The sequence below is a fragment of the Leguminivora glycinivorella genome, chromosome Z, assembly GCF_023078275.1.
Source record: "Leguminivora glycinivorella isolate SPB_JAAS2020 chromosome Z, LegGlyc_1.1, whole genome shotgun sequence".
Taxonomy (NCBI): Eukaryota; Metazoa; Arthropoda; class Insecta; order Lepidoptera; family Tortricidae; genus Leguminivora; species Leguminivora glycinivorella.
Window position 1 is genome coordinate 21,312,826 of NC_062998.1, and position 22,121 is coordinate 21,334,946.

The following is a 22,121-nucleotide window of genomic DNA, read 5'->3' on the forward strand; positions in this document are numbered from 1 at the left end:
ATACGAGTCACCAGTGTTTGGGGTGCGAGGAGCGGGCGGGGAATGTGTTAAGCGCGCTGTGATTGGCCGTTTCAAGGACGGCGGGCAGTCGCGCCAGATGAAAAGGGACAGAAGTATGACTGTCCCTCTACTGACGCGTAAGTGGCCAATGTAAGTTGACCTATGCCGGCTCTGAATAAATTATAAATATGACTTATTTGTGGAATGTAATGCCGTCTGTTTTTAAATTTGAGCTTCTTGTTACCTTTCCACACCATTTCACACTACAGGTGGACATCTTTAAGGCATCAAAATACCCTTTTCCAATTTTTTTGTGCGAAAAACACGCGCTGCTTTCGGGTCTGTTACTTGGTCGATACTGATCGGGCACGGCGAGCGCCCGCGCTTATATCAGTGCAAATACTAGGAAGGCTGGCCACCGCGAGTCGTCTTGTAATAGATGTCTATAGGGGTTGGTCTGTGTATTGTATTCATAATTCCAAGTGAAAAGGGATTAGTTGTCAAAGTGGACCCCAGGCTCCCATGAGCGGTGGCAAACGCCGGGATAACGCAAGGAAGATGATGATGATGTTTATTAACGTGTCGATTTCGGCCGAAACTTATGTATGTACTTAGTGAAATTAAAACTGAGCCTACGATTTCGTCTTTCTCTACTTTGACCAAATTCTATTGTTGCAGATAATGAGTCGAAGCTGGCAATGAGGTTAGTAATGTTTTTTTTGGGTTCCCTCTATTTGGCATAACTTTAATTGTCCGAAACAATTTTCGCATAACAGACTTCGCATAATCGATTTTCGCCGAATGTTAATCTGGCACAAAACGTATTTGTCATAATCTAAAATAATACGAATATTACTTTGTCCGAAAATAAGTTCGCATAATTCAGTTTACGCCGATTGTTTTAATGAATAAAATTAATTCACAATTGCATTTGGCATATTTATTAAAATCAGAATATCGGCCCATACTAAATGATGTCAAGAGAGTCGGTCTGGTTAGGTTAGAACTGCGACCTCAAGAAATACAACATCTTAACATGAATTTCAAAGACAAATTCTTGACAAAGGTTAGAACTGCAACATTAATAAAGTAGTATTACCTATGATAAAAGTTCTGCGTGGTAAATTTAGACTAAACCATGTTATGCAGAAATAATTTATGCATAAAAACCATTCGGCGAATAACCTTTATGCACGAAATATATTCGGACAAACAAAAATATGCCTAAACGAATTATGCGTAACTATACTATGCCATAACAGATTATGCGAAAGGTGAATTATGCCAATATAGATTATGCCAAAAAGAATTCGTGATTGTAAAATTATGCCAAAACAAGGGGAACCGTTTTTTTTATAAACCCTTGGTAATTAAGAGGACAGGGTATGATTATTTCTAAATGTTTTAACCCTGTGTAGAGAAATGACTGCACTGTGACTACAAATTTCACTTTGACAATAATCCTCCTTATCGTCAACATGGGGACCAGTGATTCAGATGTTGAAACCAAGAGATCTATCTCCGGACCAGTGCGCGGATACTGTGTGCTGTGTGTCGTGCGGTGGATAATAAACATTGAACAAATACGCGTAGATCAATTTTATTTGTCTACCCCAAACATTTATAAAAATGAATATCGGGTAGCTTGGCGTTGTTTACATTTCCATTGACACTTCGCTGGGACGTCAGTCTTCCGCGACCACGGCTAATGCAACCTGGCCGAAACGTTGTATAAAAGGTAAAAATGTTATTCTATCCCGTTCGACCCGTGTTGCGTCTTTAAAAATGTATACCCTTTTACGTAACAGAAACATCGGTCTAAAATACCCAACATACAACCGCCGCTCCAACGCGCGTGTCATGTATCTAAACACTATACAAAAATTTAGCGCGCGTTCAACTCATCTGAACTGCGCCTGCCTTTAAGGTAGGTTCAGATGACCTACCTACTACTATGACTAACCTACCGTTTGGTAGCCAACATTTCGTAACCGGCTGCAAACCGGAAATCTTGATTCCCATTTTGTAGCTGGTTACGTATTGGGCCCGAGTTACTGATCAGAGTTTCTAAAAAATTACTCAATGTCAGCATTGTTCGAATAAATCGTGTATTCATGACGGCAAAAGAAATCCCATTTTGAAACCCGTTACAATAAGGGATATTTTTCCCGTTTAGAAGCTGGTTACCAACCATGGCTATAAATCGGTAATGATTTAAGTAGTCTAATTTTAAACCAGTTACAACACGGGATTCTTTTTCCCGTTTCGAAGCCGGTTACCAAACGTGAAAGTCCCAATTTAAAGCCAGTTACGAATTGGAACTTTTTCCCGTTTGAAAGCTGGTTACCAATTTTTAGTTACGAAGCGGTACTAAACCAGATGACAGGCGTTCAACGCGCGTTTTGCTAACGCGCTTACAACTACATAAGTTGGCCTGAATATAGGCCGGTACACATTCTAATGCGCGTTAAACGCGCGAAACCGATATACATTGTTCCCATTACCTATGTATGACGTCCGCATATTATTACCATATGAAAGCAGTTATAGTTTCAGGCTTTACACCAGCATAACATGTCAATCTAATCATTATGTATTTATATATGTTGTTATGACTGCAGGAACAGAGAAAGAGATCCATCCCCGCCTCACGTGGCGGCGCCGTGTAAGCCTCATTTCAATGCATTCACGGTTAGTATCACTACTATCAAAGACATGTAACTCCGTGTAGACAGATAGTCTAAGAAAAAAAACCGGCCAAGAGCGTGTCGGGCCACGCTCAGTGTAGGGTTCCGTAGTTTCCCGTATTTTTTTTTCAAAAACTGTTCAACCTATCAAGTTCAAAATAATTTTCCTAAAAAGTCTTTAATAAAGGTCTAATTTTGTGATTTTTTCATATTTTTTAAACTTATGCATTATGGTTCAAAAGTTAGTCCTCCCGGACACACATTTTTTTTTACTTTTGGAGCGACTATTTCTGAAAATATTAACAATATCAAAAAAATGGTTTTCGTAAAGCCTTGTTCATTTTTAAATACCTATCCAAAAATATATCAAACGTTAGGGTTGAAATGCCCTAATAAAACATTTTTTTCCACTTTTTATTTTACAACTTTGTCGGCGTGATTGATATACAGATTGGTACCAAATTTCAATTTTCTAGTGCTAACGGTCACTGAGATTATCCGCGGACGGACGGACGAACAGACAGACGATAAGGGTTCCTAGTAGACTACGGAACCCTAAAAACGTACCTCAGAACCATACAGAAAAAGGTACGGTGGACTAGAATGGCGTTACACCTTTGGGGGACGCTCGGCTAGATGGCGGTAATATTAATATTCGACATTTTAATGGGCCAAATTGTCAAAACTGAGGTCCAAAAGTTTTAAGCCTGTGTCGAGAGATGGCAGTATAATGCACGTGTTAAACACGCAAAGAAAAAAACCGGCCAAGTGCGAGTCGGACTCGCCCACCGAGGGTTCCGTACAAACTTTCTTTCAAACTACCTAGTAAAAATAATCTCATATTTTCATATAACTCTAATGACTTGACTAGAAGACAAAAGTATAGGCACTAATGAGTATTATTGTGTATAGCGCCATCTCCCGGTCAATTTGCTAATTTGCGCGACCTGGTTTTTCAGGGATAATTCTTTATAATGTTAACCGATTTAAACAGTTTTTAGGGTTCCGTAGTCAACTAGGAACCCTTATAGTTTCGCCATGTCTGTCTGTCCGTCCGTCCGTCCGCGGATAATCTCAGTAACCGGTAGCACTAGAAAGCTGAAATTTAGTACCAATATGTATATCAATTAGGCCAACGAAGTGCAAAAATAAAATATGGAAAAAAATGTTTTATTAGGGTACCGGTACATGTAAAGTGGGGGCTGATATTTTTTTTCATTCCAACCCCAACGTGTGATATATTGTTGGATAGGTATTTAAAAATGAACACGGGTTTACTAACATCGTTTTTTGATAATATTAATATTTTCGGAAATAAAAAAAAAAGGAATTCAAAATACAAACACGATTATATTTTTCCTGTAATATTTAGCATAAAACCAATGTTTACTAAAATTTTCATAATTTTTCGTTGGTAAACTTCGGAGATAAGGGGGGAACGGTATTTTTTTTTACATTTTCCTTCAAAATTCTTTTTTTTTTCCACAACAAAAAAATTATAAAAAATAGCTTATTTACGTTCAATTTGAGCTCTTTCCAACGATACCCCACTTGACCTAGTACCTTGAAATTTACAGTTTGCCCCCCTTTCATTTTGGCCATTTTCTACAATTAAAATTAATATATTTAAAAAAATTATACTTTCTATTTGTAGAGGTTTACAATGTTCATAACTATTCCAAATTTCAAGTTGATAGCATTAGTAGTTCTCGAGATATTTAGGAATGTGACAGACGGACAGACAGACGGACAGAGTCGCACCATAAGGGTTCCTGTTGTACCTTTTTGGTACGGAACCCTAAAAAGAGTGTATTGTTTTCAGAGTTCATGTATGTAACTATGTATGTGAGATTATTTGTTCCACCATAACTTCTGAATGCGATAACTGATTTAGATGAACGATGTATCATTAGAATCCTTACGTCATCCCAATTAACATAGGATATGTGACGTCATGATAAATTCAATATGGCGGACTAAGTACGTCATAATACGCAAATTTTAGAAACAATATCTTGCATACCTATCGAGTCGGGTATCAAAACGAAGAGCTTTGAAAAGTGATTAATAATATATATACATTATGCGCGTTTATGTTTTATTTTGAAAGAGTATGAGTTTTCAAAATATGTAACTAAACAAAACTAATAAATAATTTTTAAGAAAAAAAAACCGCCTTCCTTTGGGCTTCTGCTGATAAATACTTTCAAATGTTGGATTATGTTATCAATTCGTCTGTATATTTTTTAATGTTTGTTATTCGTTATCTCCGTCATTTCTGAACCAATTTTGAAATTTGGATGATTCTGAAGTACTTACAGATGAGAATGATTATCAGAACGGAACTCTAACGGCGGCTCACTCTCCATCAGCAGATCCACTGCATCAAATGTCACTGTTCTGGACGTAAGTGCATGCTGTTCTTATAAAAATACCAAAGTCACTATAAGTGTGCCGTTCAGATTTGAGGAGTTCCATTCTGACCATCATCAGGAGTTTCACTGCACCAAATGTCACTGTTCCGTACGTAAATGCATGCTGTTCCTTTAAAAACACAAAAATCACCATATGTATGCCTTTCAGATTTGAGGAGTTCCCTCGATTTCTCCAGGATCCCATCATCAGAACATTCAATCAAAAAAAAAATTTCAAAATCGGTCCACTAACGACGGAGATATCGAGGAACAAACATTTAAAAAAAATACAGACGAATTGAGAACCCCTTCCCTTGAGATTTGGAAGGCGGTTAAAAATAAATAATTAAAAACACGACTGCAGTTTTAAAGCGAATTGAAAAGATCAAAATAATCTTTAGATCAAGTTGACTGACCCACGTATCTAAAGATTATTTTGATCTTTTTTCAGTTTGCTTTAAAGCTGCAGTCGGGTTTTTTAATTTTTTAATTATTTATTTTATACTTTGACAGTAACTTTCTATAATACTCTATCCTCTTCGCTGCTATGTACATATTATTAGTATTTCAAAATCATCATTTAAAGGTCAATTCTACCAGCCAGCTTAAGACAAGTTAAAATTTGTATAAAATGACTGCACTCCTACGGAATAAACTCCAACTTTCTTATCAGTTTTTAAACTATCAAGAGAGCCTTTAGCAGTTTTGTGGTGAAAATAATGATGTCAAATTTTTGAGAATCTGAATATAATATGGTATAATTGACAGCGTTCGGGGCGGCGGCAGGAGCGGCGCGGCGCGTCTTTGGACTCGCTGTCGGACATCAGCGATGAACAGGAGCCGCGGCGACGCGCGGAGCGCCCTCGCCCGCGCCGAGAGCCGTCACCCGACCGCGACCGCGACCGCGACGCGCCCAGGTCACTTACACACCTCTACCTCTACCCGACCTCACGCCTTCTACACTAACTCACTTTTACAACTGATTCATTTCAAACAATAGGCTAGTTTCCTATACTTAATATAAAATATTTTATGCAGTGCACGAAATAAAGCACCACATAATTAGAAGGAAAATATGGACAGTAGTTATGTTTAAACATAATTTCTATTTAATAAGTTAAAGAGAAAGATAAGTAAATGAATTGACGTCACGCGTCACTCCTCAGTATTTCATAGTAATTCCATATGAGCAAATCGTTTTTACAGTTCTTCAAAAGAAGCTGATTTGACTAGTAGGACACTAGCCTATTATCAATATACCTAGATATTTTTCTGGCACGAACGAAGTGACACTAGTGACTTCCTTCCGATATTTATATAGTTCATCGATAACTTACATTATAATATGTCATTAATTATTATAATTTTATTATGTCATTAATTATTGCCATGGCACTGAATCTTGAGTAGTTGCATGTACTCTGCCTACCCCTTTTATTAGGGTTCCGTAGTCAACTAGGAACCCTCATAGTTTCGCCATGTCTGTCTGTCCGTCCGTCCGTCCGTCCGTCCGTCCGCGGATAATCTCAGTAACCGTTAGCACTAGAAAGCTGAAAATTAGTACCAATATGTATATCAATCACGCCAACAAAGTACAAAAATTAAAAATGGAAAAAAATGTTTAATTAGGGTACCCCCCCTACATGTAAAGTGGGGGCTGATATTTTTTTTAAAAATGAATAAGGGTTTACTAAGATCGTTTTTTGATAATATTAATATTTTCGGAAATAATCGCTCCTAAAGGAAAAAAAGTGCGTCCCCCCCATTAACTTTTGAACCATAAGTTTAAAAAATATGAAAAAAATCACAAAAGTAGAACTTTATAAACACTTTCTAGGAAAATTGTTTTGAACTTGATAGGTTCAGTAGTTTTTGAGAAAAATACGGAAAACTACGGAACCCTACACTGAGCGTGGCCCGACACGCTCTTGGCCAGTTTTTTGAATATAGGCTTGAATTGATGTGTAGGTATATGTCATTAATGTTTTATACAAATGTAGAGGTTAACGATGCTCATAAGTATTCCAAATTTCAAAGCGATAGCATAAATAGTTCTCGAGATATTTAATAATGTGACAGACAGACAGACAGACGGACAGAGCGGCGCCATAAGGGTTCCTTTTGTACCTTTTTGGTACGGAACCCTAAAAATGAAATATGTAGTAACTATGTATGTATGCATGTATACAGTGTTGGCCGAATGTCAATGCAATTAACTATTAAAAATTACACATTTAAAATGTTAATTGCAATTCACCGAAACGACAATTGACAGAAACTTAATTGTTAATTGCAGTTAACACCAATTGCCATTAACGTTAATGTATGTCGAAAAATTAACAATTGAAAAGGATTAAGGGGCTACCTTTGAACGCGCCACGCACCGCACGCCAGTTGCCTGCCGGCTCTCGGACGGGGGGGGCTGTGCCGCTCGCTGCGCCGAGCCATTTTTTTTCTTAGAATAGAGAAGCGAAACAAAATGAAATTAAATTATCATTTCATTATTACAAGTGTACATTACATAATTCCTGTTTTAGGACAAAAACAAATTATTTCACAATGTACTATGTGACATGTATTGGCGAATTTTGCCCGTCAGTCGCAAGTAGAATTTGGCCGTGTGGGTTTCATCACCGCTTACGGCTCTCACTGATCAATGCGGGTCCTGGTTTCGAGCCCGGGCAGTGGGATATCTTTTTGTGTTTTTTTTTTTCAAAAACGATTAGTTTCTACATTATAAAGGTTTTAATATCTCCCGGTTACAATATTTATGGCAAAATTCATTGTTTCGTATTTTCTCGCTGATGAAAATTATTTGAAGCTTCATATATATGTAAAAGTTTATACAAACGTTGAATTTTATCACAAATATTATACAGGAAGCCTGTATAGTTTACATGTGCTGGCTGTGTAAAAAAAGCAATAAATAAATATGAAAATGAATACATAATTATTTTATATAAAATACACACAAGCTAAAATGCATGTGCCTTGTAAACGAGCGCGCAGGCATGGTTAGATTTGGTTAGGTACCCACAGTACCTACTGCGAGCCGCGCGCGCGCTCGGGTGGGGTCGTTGACCTTGCAACCCCTGCAGGTAGGTTTTAGTTCGCGGCTTCGCGCACATAGCACGAAATGATATAGGTAACAAGGAAAGGTGATATATAAATAAATTTGAACTATTCTTTATATTATAACGTGACCATAATACGTACCGTATGCCGCAACTAACAAAAATCTAAATTTGTAGATAGGTGTTCGTAGTTTCCGTTAGAATAACGAAATATTTTAAAATTATATGATTATTACGATCAAAGATACGGTACCTACCATAGAATTTTATCACAAATATTATTCATTTTTAGTTAAAAATATTGTGCCAAATTGTACAGGCTGTAATTTTTATAACAAGTAATATGTTAAAAAATAATGGAACCTGAAAATGTAATATTATATTTCGTTAAATTTTATATATTTTCAATTTCAGTTTATTTATTCAAGAACAATTTTTACATCGTGTTTGTTTATACACTTTAATCCTTCCATTCTGTATCCAAAACACTCTTCTCTCACGAGACTATTCAGATGGTACGCGACTGAACTTTGTGCTTCGTCCGCCTCGCCTGTGCGCGCTGTGTGTGTAGTAAGGTGAAGTGGTCGACAGTGGTTCGTTTTTTTTTCAAAGGCCATATCTCCGGAACTATTGCCGATAGGGAGTGAGTATAAAGAACAAAATTACAGTAAATGTAATATAGTTTTAGTATGTATTATTGATTTTTAAAAAAATAATACTTTCAAACCCAAAGAAACCTAATATGTATTGCACTATATATTGTACATTGATTCGGTTCGGAGGTGGTGTCACCCCTTTTCCAGGCATTGGATACTGCGAATAATTACCCATTTTGATAATTTTAAGCAATATAAATCATCAATAGAATCAAATAAAAGTAAGGCGTAGATAAAAGCTAAAGTAATAGTTATTTGTTATACAAGGGTGCAAAGTTGAACTTGGCGAGTTTTTCAACACACGAAAAGTAAAATACATTTGCACCCGTTTGTAAAACGAAACTTTTCCCCTCCACTATTTATAGCGAGGAAAGTACAACGCAAAAAACGTATGTAGAATAGTATAATCCTTTTTTATAAAAGCAAACGTAAAGATATGCAAACAGGTATACGGTCCGCCTGATGGAAAGCGATCACCGTAACCCTGTATACATGTATTCGTCATTATGCTAGATACAATTCCTTGAGAAATCTCTTTCAAAACCTTCTATGTTTGGTGCGCGAGCGTTATCATGGATACTCGCAGGCATCCTATCAGTCATTCTGTGAAATATCCAGTACTGGTGTTAGTCGTCGCTCAAATGGTGTACACCGCTTGTTTGTCTTCTAAAAGCTAAAATATAAATAAGATAAAATGTGAAATTCATGGAATGGGCAGATACATAGCGCGCGCAGGCGGACTAAGCACACATGTCAGTGGCGGGATCCCTTTCTTTCCCATAAACTTATTGTTCATAATTTCGTTAGTCAGAAGTTGTTATTCACATATTTTGTGGTCATAAACATCACTAGTCATAATTTTTGTTACGAATAACGTTTCATGGTTCTAACAATAACAAACCATAATATTGGATATCATAATCTCAAAAGTCATAAAGTTGATGAGTATAAAATTGAAAAGTATAACAATAATTATTCAGAAATATTATTAGGCATATATTTTGAAGCCCTACTGATTTTTCTGCATATAGATTTAATGTCTAAAATTCCTAAAGTATATTATATTTCAGACATACATATATTTATTATTACACAGAAAAAAAATATAGTAACCCTATTCCTCGGGTAGGTTGTTAGTTTCCTTTGATTCCTTAGAGCGGAAATAGGAGCCCCGAGTAGTGGGCTCCGTCTACTCATTGGTGGAACTAAATTGTTTTAAAAATAACCCTTTTCCTCATGTAGGTTCGTTAGTTACCTTAGAGCGGGAATAGGAGGCCCGCGTAGCGGGGCTCCGTCGGTTTATTGGCGGAACAAAATTGTTTCAAAAAGTAACCCTTTACCTCGTGTAGTTAGTTTCCTTTTGCTAGTTATCTTTTGTCCTTAAAAGCGGATATAGAAATTGTCAACGTCGGCTCCTTGGCGAGACCAAATGGTTTAATAAGTGCCATGAAAATTTAATAAACACTGAGGAAGTTAGTAAGCCAAATTACAAGTTTCGAAAATGCAGACGAAAAAAACATTGCAACATTATTTATGGGAAACAATAGAGAACCATTTAATGCTATTAGTGAAGAAACACATGGTTATTAAGGTTCACTATTATCTGGCAGAAACTTTTTACGCATATATTTGATTCGTATAATAGTTCTTGGCAGAAGTATTACGCAGAATATGCTTTGGCATAAATCATTTCGCAGATTTTTGTAATACCGAATCATCTGTTGTCATAATGTTGATGACCATAATAGTCTTTTAGTCGAACATTTGCTTTTGCAGATAATATTTGTGCATAATATTTAGGTGGCATAAAGTTGCGATTTGCTATTTGATAGCGAGTTGGATGTGTTGGGGATGCAAGATACCTAACACTCCTCCTCGCTTCGCTCGTCGTCGTACCTAACGGTGACTCTGGGGCAGTTTTTCTCTTATGATAGCGTGTAATAATTCTGCTAATGTAATATTATGCGATTAGATTATTATGGTACATACAATTATGCTAAATCAAAGTCGACCAAAGTAATGTTTCTGCCAAATGTGTCTTATGCATGGTAGTAATAATGCCAACTAAATTTTCTGCAAAATTACCATTCGACTGAAAGTGTTTCTGCGAAACATGTTATGCGAAGTGTGTTTCGGACTAAAATTATTCTACCAGATGAGGGTAACCCGGTTATTAATCGTTATGACTTGTGATAAATCCTTAGATCAATTATTCCGAATAAGTTTATTTCCTTCAACATTATGGATTTGTACATCTATGGACTTTGATTATTATGGCTAATAAATTTTATGACTAACAATACTTATGACTTTCAAAAATCAGAACTACAATTTCTGACGTTTAATTTTATGACTAGTGATAATATGACTAAGAAAAATTATGACGGAAAACGTTATGGATAGTAAAAATCGGACTTAAAAAATTATGGGAACCAATAGAGACCCGTCAGTGGCGCTTCATTTGAATAGCCTCGTGATAGAGGAGCGTTAGAGAGAGAAGAGTGTTTTGAAGACAGAATCGAAGATTTAAAATGTACATAAGTAATAAACAAAATTGATGATGAATTTTGATGTTCTATTCTTTTTTCACACAGCCAGCCGGCAGCCCATGTGCAGAAAATATTGCTTGTTATAAAAATTACTGCCTGTATAGTTTGGTTCCCTGTATGATATTTGTAACAAAATTCAACGTTTCTATGGTAGGTCGAATCTTTGATCGTAATAATTATCATATAATTTTAAAATGTCTCGTTATTCAAAATGTAACTTATAGGTACTTGAGTTGTACTGTGCGTGCTAAATATGCAGTCTGCCTGTATGCAGTCTTTCGCCGGCTCGGCGCTGCGGACTACCTACCTCGCAACTCGCAAGTCGCAACGCAACCCCAAACACAAGGCACATGCATTAGCTTAAGTGAATATTTATAATAGGTACCTATATTTATTGCTACGCGTTCTGTTTTATTGCAAAAAAAAGGTGTGTGTGTGGATTGAGTGAGCACCTTCCGAAAATAAAAAAAAATATGCTGATCATTTAGTAAAAGTTCTAAAACAATTGTAAAACGAATCTCTGAATTTGTAAAAAGATAAATCAAAAGATACAGCCATTAACATGTGCTCACTCAGTTCTCACAAACTACCAACGAAAACAGTGAATATATTCATTTAACATATAATATTTATATACTAACATTTAGTAAAAAATAGGCCAACCTACCTCCATAAATATTAGATCACCTAGTGACGTATTAAATTTTTTACAAATAGTTTCTTATGCTCACTCAATCCACACACTTTTGAAAAGCCGAATTTTGATAAAAAACATAAGATTTAGACCACTATTATATGTGTATAGTTTAGTAAAAGTGAAATGGGAATTTGTAAAATACAAAACGAACCACTAACGTGTCAGGTTTTTTTATAATAAATTTTTGTAAGTGCTCACTCAGTCCACACGTTTTGAGAAAGTTAAAAATGTAAATATCTTACGATTTGTAGCACCTAAGACACTCGAAAGTACTTCAACATTTAGTAAAAATTTTTACTAAATATCCACCATCTAATATTTTATATTCGTTGTCTGGTTTTAAAGATATTCAGACATAACTTTTCTCATACAAATGTATCAAGCAGGGTGACCACACTATGTCGGCTCCTGATTTTCCCCACCTTCCCATTGTCATATTGAGATTGGGGAGTTTCGTTCAATTTTGATAATAGTTTACCGGATTTGTAAGTGGGAGCGAGAAAAGAATAACTATTTCTCGCTCCCACTTACAAATCCGGTACGCTCATCTGTTAGCGCGATTAGATTACCAGGTTCTGGTTTCTTACTAGTGAAGTATTATATTCTTTGTTTCTTACCAATTATCATTCATGTCCTTTTTAATGCATGAATGTCGATATGGTTATTATCCTGACGTCGATAAAAATTACACAATACACATCATCACTAGGCCAAGAACATAACCTAAAAACAGTTTGCAGATGGATAATTAATATGGTATTAGTTTAATATTATCAAAATTAAACGAACGAAACTCCTCAATCTCAATATGACAATGGGAAGGTGGGGAAAATCAGGAGCCGACATAGTGTGGTCACCCTACTTGATACATTTGTATGAGAAAAGTTATGTCTGAATATCTTTAAAACCAGACAACGAATATAAAATATTAGATGGTGGATATTTAGTAAAAATTTTTACTAAATGTTGAAGTACTTTTCGAGTGTCTTAGGTGCTACAAATCGTAAGATATTTACATTTTTAACTTTCTCAAAACGTGTGGACTGAGTGAGCACTTACAAAAATTTATTATAAAAAACCTGACACGTTAGTGGTTCGTTTTGTATTTTACAAATTCCCATTTCACTTTTACTAAACTATACACATATAATAGCGGTCTAAATCTTATGTTTTTTATCAAAATTCGGCTTTTCAAAAGTGTGTGGATTGAGTGAGCATAAGAAACTATTTGTAAAAAATTTAATACGTCACTAGGTGATCTAATATTTATAGAGGTAGGTTGGCCTATTTTTTACTAAATGTTAGTATATAAATATTATATGTTAAATGAATATATTCACTGTTTTCGTTGGTAGTTTGTGAGAACTGAGTGAGCACATGTTAATGGCTGTATCTTTTGATTTATCTTTTTACAAATTCAGAGATTCGTTTTACAATTGTTTTAGAACTTTTACTAAATGATCAGCATATTTTTTTTTATTTTCGGAAGGTGCTCACTCAATCCACACACACACAAAATAAGATACTTTTTATGTGAACCTAAAATTAATTTACATCAGGAAAAACATACAAAACAATGAATCTTGCCATAAATATTGTAAACGGGAGATATAAACCTTTATAATGTAGAAACTTATCGGTTTTGAAAAAAAATAAAAACCAAAAAAATATTCCTCAGGCCAGAATCGAACCCAGACCATACTAGTACTAGACTCAGTCAGTAAGCGGCGTTACAAACCACAGTGCCAAACTCTGCTTATGACTACTGGCCAAAATGCGCTAGTACTTTTCACATTGTACATTGTGAAATAAACAATTTGTTTTAGTACTAAAACAGGAATTATCTAATGATAATTTAGATACATTTTGTTCCGGTTATCGATACGGTCATTGATGATGCCACAGGGCCCTCTGGTTCGAGTTTAAAGGTAATTTTATGATACGTCAATACAACAACATTCTTATTGATTATTGACAAAAAAAATCTTCCATAATACGACAGCATTCCAGCCGCGGGTAACTGAAGGCCTTGGTCACTTTTCTTTAGTTTACTGCATTTATTTCCGTTTATAATATTTGCATATTTATAGCATTAAAGTGTACCCATACATTCGTACAGGCAACTCCTGGCGCTAGTAGCTTATAGTATTGCGATCTAGTACAAGCAACTCCTCCTAGATGGCGACTTGTTACGTATGGTGGTCTTGAATCTCGATCGACGTATCGTATAACAGGGGTGCGGGGAGGGGAAGTAGCGCGATCGAGCGAGGGCATTCAAACGGGGGACCGTCTTAAGAGCGCTTTCAAAAAATCTGCTTGCTCGCATTTCGACGCCGGCGGCGCTGGCGTGCGCCTGTGTGCAGACGCACACTATAACCAGAAGCATAACGATTGTAGCCTGCGGTACAGACATAGCGTGCGATCCTCTTCGAACCAACCTTACGTGCGGCTAGAGCGAAAGGGATAGCATTCATGGTCGGTACCGCCACGCCGTCAGTAGCGTTGCGGACTAACCATTATTGATACTTGCGTAAAAACACCACCATATATATATTACATATTTGCATACATGATTTCGTGCATATATACTTGACCTTTTAGTTTAATTATTAAACTTATCACAGTTTTTAGGGTTCCGTAGTCAACTAGGAACCCTTATAGTTTCGCCATGTCTGTCTGTCCGTCCGTCCGTCCGTCCGCGGATAATCTCAGTAACCGTAAGCACTAGAAAGCTGAAATTTGGTACCAATATGTATATCAATCACGCCAACAAAGTGCAAAAATAAAAAATGGAAAAAAATGTTTTATTAGGGTACCCCCCCTACATGTAAAGTGGGGGCTGATTTTTTTTTTCATTCCAACCCCAACGTGTGATATATTGTTGGATAGGTATTTAAAAATGAATAAGGGTTTACTAAGATCGTTTTTGATAACATTAATATTTTCGGAAATAATCGCTCCTAAACGAAAAAAAAGTGCGTCCCCCCCCCTCTAACTTTTGAACCATATGTTTAAAAAATATGAAAAAAATAACAAAAGTAGAACTTTATAAAAACTTTCTAGGAAAATTATTTTGAACTTGATAGGTTCAGTAGTTTTTGAGAAAAATACGAAAAACTACGGAACCCTACACTGAGCGTGGCCCGACACGCTCTTGGCCGGTTTTTTTTATTAAAACGTGTGTAGCCTAGGAAGAAATAAATTAAATTGTCTTCTGTCACCGCGATAGTTACTTATGAAATAAATTTATGGAATCAGATTATATCGCGTATAATGAATATAATCCGTTTTCTTAGTTTTATTTCATTTTTGTATGATATGTTTTCTAGGTTCTTTTCGGTGAAGGAAAACATCGTGAGGAAACCGGACTTATTCCAATAAGGTCTAGTTTACCCTTTGGGTTGAAAGGTCAGATGGCAGTCGCTTTCGTAAAAACTAGTGCCTACGCCAAATCTTGGGATTAGTTGTCAAAGTGGACCGCAGGCTCCCATGAGCCGTGGCAAATGCCGGGATAACGCAAGGAAGATGATGATGTTTTCTAGGTACCAGTGGCGGGGCGTGAAAATTTTCGTTGGTAAAGCCGGAGGGGTTTTTGGAATCTGTTTTGTATGGACTTCTACAGATACTAGAGAATTTTAGGGAACCCGTTGGGAATCGAGTTGTATCGACGCTCCGCCACTGCTAGGTACATATATATAATGGAACTAAGATCGGTTTTCTTTAATTTTAAGTAGTTTTTTTTATATTTAAAATGTGTTTTTAGGGTTTCGCAGTCAACTAGGAACCCTTATAGTTTCGCCATGTCCGTCTGTCTGTCCCTCCGTCCGTCCGTCCGTCCGCGGATAATCTCAGTGACCGTTAGAACTAGAGAGCTGAAATTTGGTACCAATATGTATATCAGTCACGCCGACAAAGTGCAAAAATAAAAAGTGGAAAAAATGTTTTATTAGGGTACCCCCCCTACACGTAAAGTGGGGAGTGATTTTTTTTTTCATTTCAACCCTAACGTATGATTTATTGTTAGATAGGTATTTAAAAATGAATTACTGAAATCGTTTTTTGATAATATTAATATTTTCGGGAATAATCGCTCCTAAAGAAAAAAAAAGTGTGCCCCCCCCCCTCTAACTCTATTAAAAATCACAAAAGTAGAACTTTATAAACTTCTAGGAAAACTGTTTTGAACTTGATAGGTTCTGTAGTTTTTGAAAAATATGGAAAACTACGGAAAAGCCGAGCGGCTATTTACCAACGCGGCTTTAAAAACCGGCCGAGAGCGTGTCGGGCCACGCTCAGTGTAGGCACTGAGCGTGACCCGACACGCTCTCGGCCGGTTTTTAAATATTATGTTGTTTTAATTGCATGGAGCACAGGAAGGTCCACATCTATGTATTAGGTTTTTGTAAGGAAATACAACTCTACGCTACGCCTACCTGCTTTAGTTGACTGTTGACACACTGAGACAGTGGACTACGCCTACCTGCTTTAGTTGACTGTTGACACACTGAGACAGTGGATGCGCCAGAGTATAAAAGAGTGATTACCATCTCTTGTCAAAGATCTTGTTGAGACGAATCAAACGAACCCAAACATGAAGTGGTTTCAAGACCTGGTCGTGGAATACTCTTGACTACCTTCCAGCTTCATCATCAGATCCTGGGTACCATCTCCTGTCAAAGATCTTGTTGAGACGAATCAAACGAGCCCAAACACAGAAGAGTTTCAAGACCTGGTTGTTGAATACTCTTGACTACCTTTCGGCTTCACCATCAGATCCTGGGTACCATCTCCTGTCAAAGATCTTGTTGAGACGAATCAAACGAGCCCAAACACAGAAGAGTTTCAAGACCTGGTTGTTGAATACTCTTGACTACCTTTCGGCTTCACCATCAGATCCTGGGTACCATCTCTTGTCAAAGATCTTGTTGAGACGAACCAAACGAGCCCAAACACGGAGTGGTTTCAAGACCTGGTTGATGAATTCTCTTGACTACCTTCCAGCTTCATCATCAGATCCTGGGTACCATCTCCTGTCAAAGATCTTGTTGAGACGAATCAAACGAGCCCAAACACAGAAGAGTTTCAAGACCTGGTTGTTGAATACTCTTGACTACCTTTCGGCTTCACCATCAGATCCTGGGTACCATCTCTTGTCAAAGATCTTGTTGAGACGAACCAAACGAGCCCAAACACGGAGTGGTTTCAAGACCTGGTTGATGAATTCTCTTGACTACCTTCCAGCTTCATCATCAGATCCTGGGTACCATCTCTTGTCAAAGATCTTGTTGAGACGAACCAAACGAGCCCAAACACGAAATGGTTTCAAGACCTGGTTGATGAGAACTCATGACTACCTTCCGGCTTCATCATCAGATCCTGGGTACCATCACCTCTTGTCAAAGATCTTGTTGAGGCAAATCAAACGAACCCAAACACGAAATGGTTTCAAGACCTGGTTGATGAGAACTCATGACTACCTTCCGGCTTCATCATCAGATCCTGGGTACCATCACCTCTTGTCAAAGATCTCGTTGAGGCGAATCAAACGAGCCCAAACACGAAATGGTTTCAAGACCTGGTTGATGAGAACTCATGACTACCATCTGACTTCATCATCAGATCCTGAGTACCATCTATTGTCAAAGATTTTGTTGAGACGAGTCAGTAATACTTACTAAAAATATTAGTCAAGTTAATTAGTTAGTTACCAAAGTCGTCAACCCAAGGATCAAAGTTTTCGGTCGCAGTATACATGCAACAGTACAGCCAAACACGCACACAAGTGCGGTTTTGGACACGGCGGGTGCCGCACACGATGACAAAATAACTTCGCGATCGTCGAGCCGCGTGCGGAGCGGACTAACATACGTCCTGCCTCTACAAGCTCTGCCGCGGTACTGACATCGCAAGCGCGCGTAACCGGTAATAAGGAGGCATTTTTAAAAAATCGTCAAAAATATTAAATTGCAATTAATAGAAAACTTTTGCATAAAATCTGTTTGAGTAAGCGTTGCAGATTATTTTTATATTAAAACTACTTCAAAAACACGTAAGTTTTCGAAGAAATTGACACTTATTCTGAGGTGATTTCTGAAACAAATTGGATTCATCATATCCTCATTTACTCTATTCTAAAGCCTTATAACAAAGAAGTAGTCTCAGAAGATTGTAGTACAGGATATACATAATACAAATTTACCACTTGAAGCATTCAAAACTATCCAAATTTTACAAATTAGACGGACTAAGTCAGCACTTTTCGCGGGTTTTCCTAAACATGCACCAGAAAAAAAATCATAATTAATTAAGTGAGTTAGTTTTTAAAAATCCAGTCTCATAACATGTAAGTTAAGAAGATGTCCTAATCGAATCCTGAACTTAATAAGTCTTTTAAATGACGGAAAGTGTAGCATTTTGCCGACTAAAACTATCAATTTTACATTATTACGACGTTTTCGTTGAATGCCCTCTTAATGCCTAACTGCTACACAAAACATTAATAGTTATTTGTTATACAAGGGGGCAAAGTTGTATTTTAACGCCGAGTGTGGAATTGAAAAACGAGCAAGTGAAAGGATTCCATAGTTGAACCACGAGCGAAGCGAGTGGTTCGAGAATAGAATCCTGAACTTGCGAGTTTTTTAACACACGAGAAGTAAAATACATTTGCACCCGAGTGTAACACAAAACTTTTCCCCTCACTATAGCGAGGAAACTACAACGCAAAAAATGCGTTTATCACTGCTTCCAGTAGTTCCACAGGTGGTAAATAAATCTTTATTACTAGATTCACCTACTATTATCAATTTTAAAGCAGTTAATTTGACTTTATTCAAGGTCAAATTACTTTACACACTAGTGGATAAAATGCGGTTTTACCCGCTGGTATTAAAGGACAAAACACGTGTTTCCGAGCTAGTAAGGGGAAAAAAATTAAATCAATAGGCTACTTGCATCCTAGTCAAATCAGCTTCTTTTTAAGAACTGTCAAAACGAATTTGAACGACTTGTTATATGGAATTTATATGAAATCGAATTGAGTGTCGTCACGGTCAACTCAGTTACTTTATACAGAGTGGGGCCTGTAACAAAGGCGAAGAATTGAACTCTAGACTATTCTCCTTATACTGATCAACATTTGTTCGGCGACTTTTAAAAATAACTTGTATTTTGATTTTTATCACCCTTGAAAGTTTTTTCTAAGAGGTAATGTATTGCGAATTCTGTTAAGTCTAAAGTGTGACAGACAACGTCAATGACAACAATAATGGCGTACATTGAAGCTAATATTTATTTTGTATGAAAAATTAAAAATTTAAAGACTTCATAATTTTTAAAAGTCACTGAACAAATGTTGATCAGTATAAGGAGAATAGCCTACAGTTCAATTCTTCGCCTTTGTTACAGGCCCCACTCTGCATATTTCTACCTGACTTATTAAATAAAAATTGGATTTAAAAATAACCTCTGTCCATGTTTTTCTAATAATTATCTGATGCTTTATTTCGAGGTCAAAACAGACGAGTGGCGTGGGTAACAATTTGAGGCGAAGCTGAAAATTGTTATTAAGACGCCACGAGTATTTTTTGACTCAGTTACACGCCGTTGCATACAATACTCTTTCTACGACAATGCACTTACTTTTGAATAGTTTTATAGAATAACTTTCGTGAAATTGGCACTGTTTCCTATAAGTATTTTGACTTGTCCTCTGCAATGTTTCTGAACTCACCCTGTCGCTCGCACTCCCCCGCGCCGCCGCCGCCGCCAGCCCCCGGCGCCCCGCGCACCCCCGCTATATCCATATATAGGCATCCTAACAATGCTTTAAGAGCTATATCGTATGCGTGGGTGCGCGGGGTGCCGGGCGGGGGCGGGCATCTTTTATGTAGGGTTTTGACGACCGGTCTGGCGCAGTCGGTAGTGACCCTGCCTGCTACGCCGCGGTCCCGGGTTCGAATCCCGGTAAGGGCATTTATTTGTGTGATGAGCACAGATATTTGTTCCTGAGTCATGGATGTTTTCTATGTATATATAATATAAGTATTTATATATTATATATATCGCTGTCTGAGTACCCACAACACAAGCCTTCTTGAGCTTACCGTGGGCCTCAGTCAATCTGTGTAAGAATGTCCTATAATATTTATATTTATTTATATTTATATGGTGAGCGTCATATGGTGCGCGATAGACGATAAAATATCAGATCGTCCCTATCGCACTTACAAATAGTGCGATAGGGACGGCCTGCTATTTTATCGTCTATCGCGCGACTATGCTTCCCGTGCTGGACCACTACAGATATTTGATGTTTAGTACATACTAAAATTTAGTACCTATTTGATACTATTTGGTACCTGAGTACATATATTTGGTACCTCCATTGATATCGAAAAATCGTGCGAATAAAGTGGCCAGACATTCTGACGTCAGGATGTCTGGACCATTTTTGGTTTACATAGTTCTAGACAACACTACTAATTGATATCTTAGTCAATATTTAATACCTATTTGGTACCTGTCAATATATTTTTTTCAATTTTTTTGGCGTACCAGAAAAAAGTTATGACGGAATTTAAAGTTGTGAGCCCAGCCGTGGCGTTGAAGTATGTAACGCCTGTCAAAAGTATAGAGGCAAATCCGCCTGCCCTCCTGCGTGCGTCAACTTAAATAGGAATTTAGCTTTCGGCACTCGCACATCATCAGCTACTGATGTCCCTGAGAGACATCTCCTGGCGGAGAAATTTGTAAATCAGTTTACCCTGACCTGACAGCCGCTCATTTTTGTGACTGTTCAGCAGCTGTAGCTGTATGGCAGATTTGGCGGCATTATGGTTGTGTGGCAGTGCCTAAAACTAAATTCCTATTTAAGTTGACCAGGAGGGCAGGCGGATTTGCCTCTATACTTTTGACAGGCGCTACATACTTCAACGCCACGGCTGGGCTCACAACTTTAAATTCCGTCATAACCTTTTTCTGGTACGCCAAAAAAAATTGAAAAAAATATATTGACAGGTACCAAATAGGTATTAAATATTGACTAAGATATCAATTAGTAGTGTTGTCTAGAACTATGTAAACTAAAAACTTTTTAACAAAAAATAAAACCGCCTTCAAAAATAAGCGTGTTACAAAACACGCAGAAACTAAAAAGCCAAAAATAATAAACCTTTGAATTCAGATTTCTTATCGAATTGCAATAATCTATACATCCCAATTATAAACAAATCAATTATTTTTGTAGTCGGTACCAAAAAAAAAAAATCAAAATAATTTATTCAGCAAATAGGCCACAGGGGCACTTTTACACGTCACATGTACATAGGTATTTAAACCAGACCTGTTCGTCGCCTTGCTATTTCCTGTTTGCCCCACCTAACCATACTCAGGCTGGCCCCGACTCCAAAAATAATTGTTTTGTTTATAATTGGGATGTTTAGATTATTGCAATCCGATAAGAAATCCGAATTCAAAGGTTTATTATTTTTGGCTATTTAGTTTCTGCGTGTTTTGTAACACGCTTATTTTTGAAGGAGGTTTTATTTTTTGTTAAAAAGTTTATTTATTTGTTGATTTTTAATGGTTCCTATTGATATTATATGTATCAGTCCGAATATATGTACAGTAGTGAAAGAATTATCCTTTAACTCCTAACCATTGAGGAGTTGACCTTCCATCATCAGCTCAGCCACATAAAATTATTACCATCAGACGTAAATACTGGTGTACCTTTGAAAAATACACTAAAAACATTACATGTGCCTATAACATTTGAAGAGTTCCCTCGATTTCTCCAAGATCCCATCATCAGACCCCGACTTGGTGCCAATGGGACCATCTCGGGGGTATACCCATTCGATCAAAAAAAAAAAATTTTGAAAATCGTTCCACGATTTTGGGAGATATCGAGTAACATACATACAAAAAAAAAATAAAAAAAAAATTCAGTCGAATTGAGAACCTCCTCCTTTTTTGAAGTCGGTTAAAAATGGTCCAGACATCCTGACGTCAGAATGTCTGGCCACTTTATTCGCTCGATTT

General features: G+C 37.1%; 1 protein-coding gene across 4 annotated transcripts in view; it reads left to right on the top strand.

Annotated features, from left to right (window-relative positions):
* The window catches only part of LOC125241602 (uncharacterized protein CG7065-like), a 161,195-nt gene that overhangs the window by 35,816 nt on the left and 103,258 nt on the right, over positions 1–22,121 (top strand). For 3 of the 4 annotated variants that reach the window (XM_048150161.1, XM_048150160.1, XM_048150162.1), the window contains 3 exons: positions 679–703; positions 2,622–2,691; positions 5,870–6,018. In XM_048150161.1, the coding sequence (XP_048006118.1) occupies positions 679–703; positions 2,622–2,691; positions 5,870–6,018 (244 nt within the window). The remainder of the gene's footprint in view (positions 1–678; positions 704–2,621; positions 2,692–5,869; positions 6,019–22,121) is intronic. The other variant, XM_048150163.1, reaches the window with a different exon arrangement.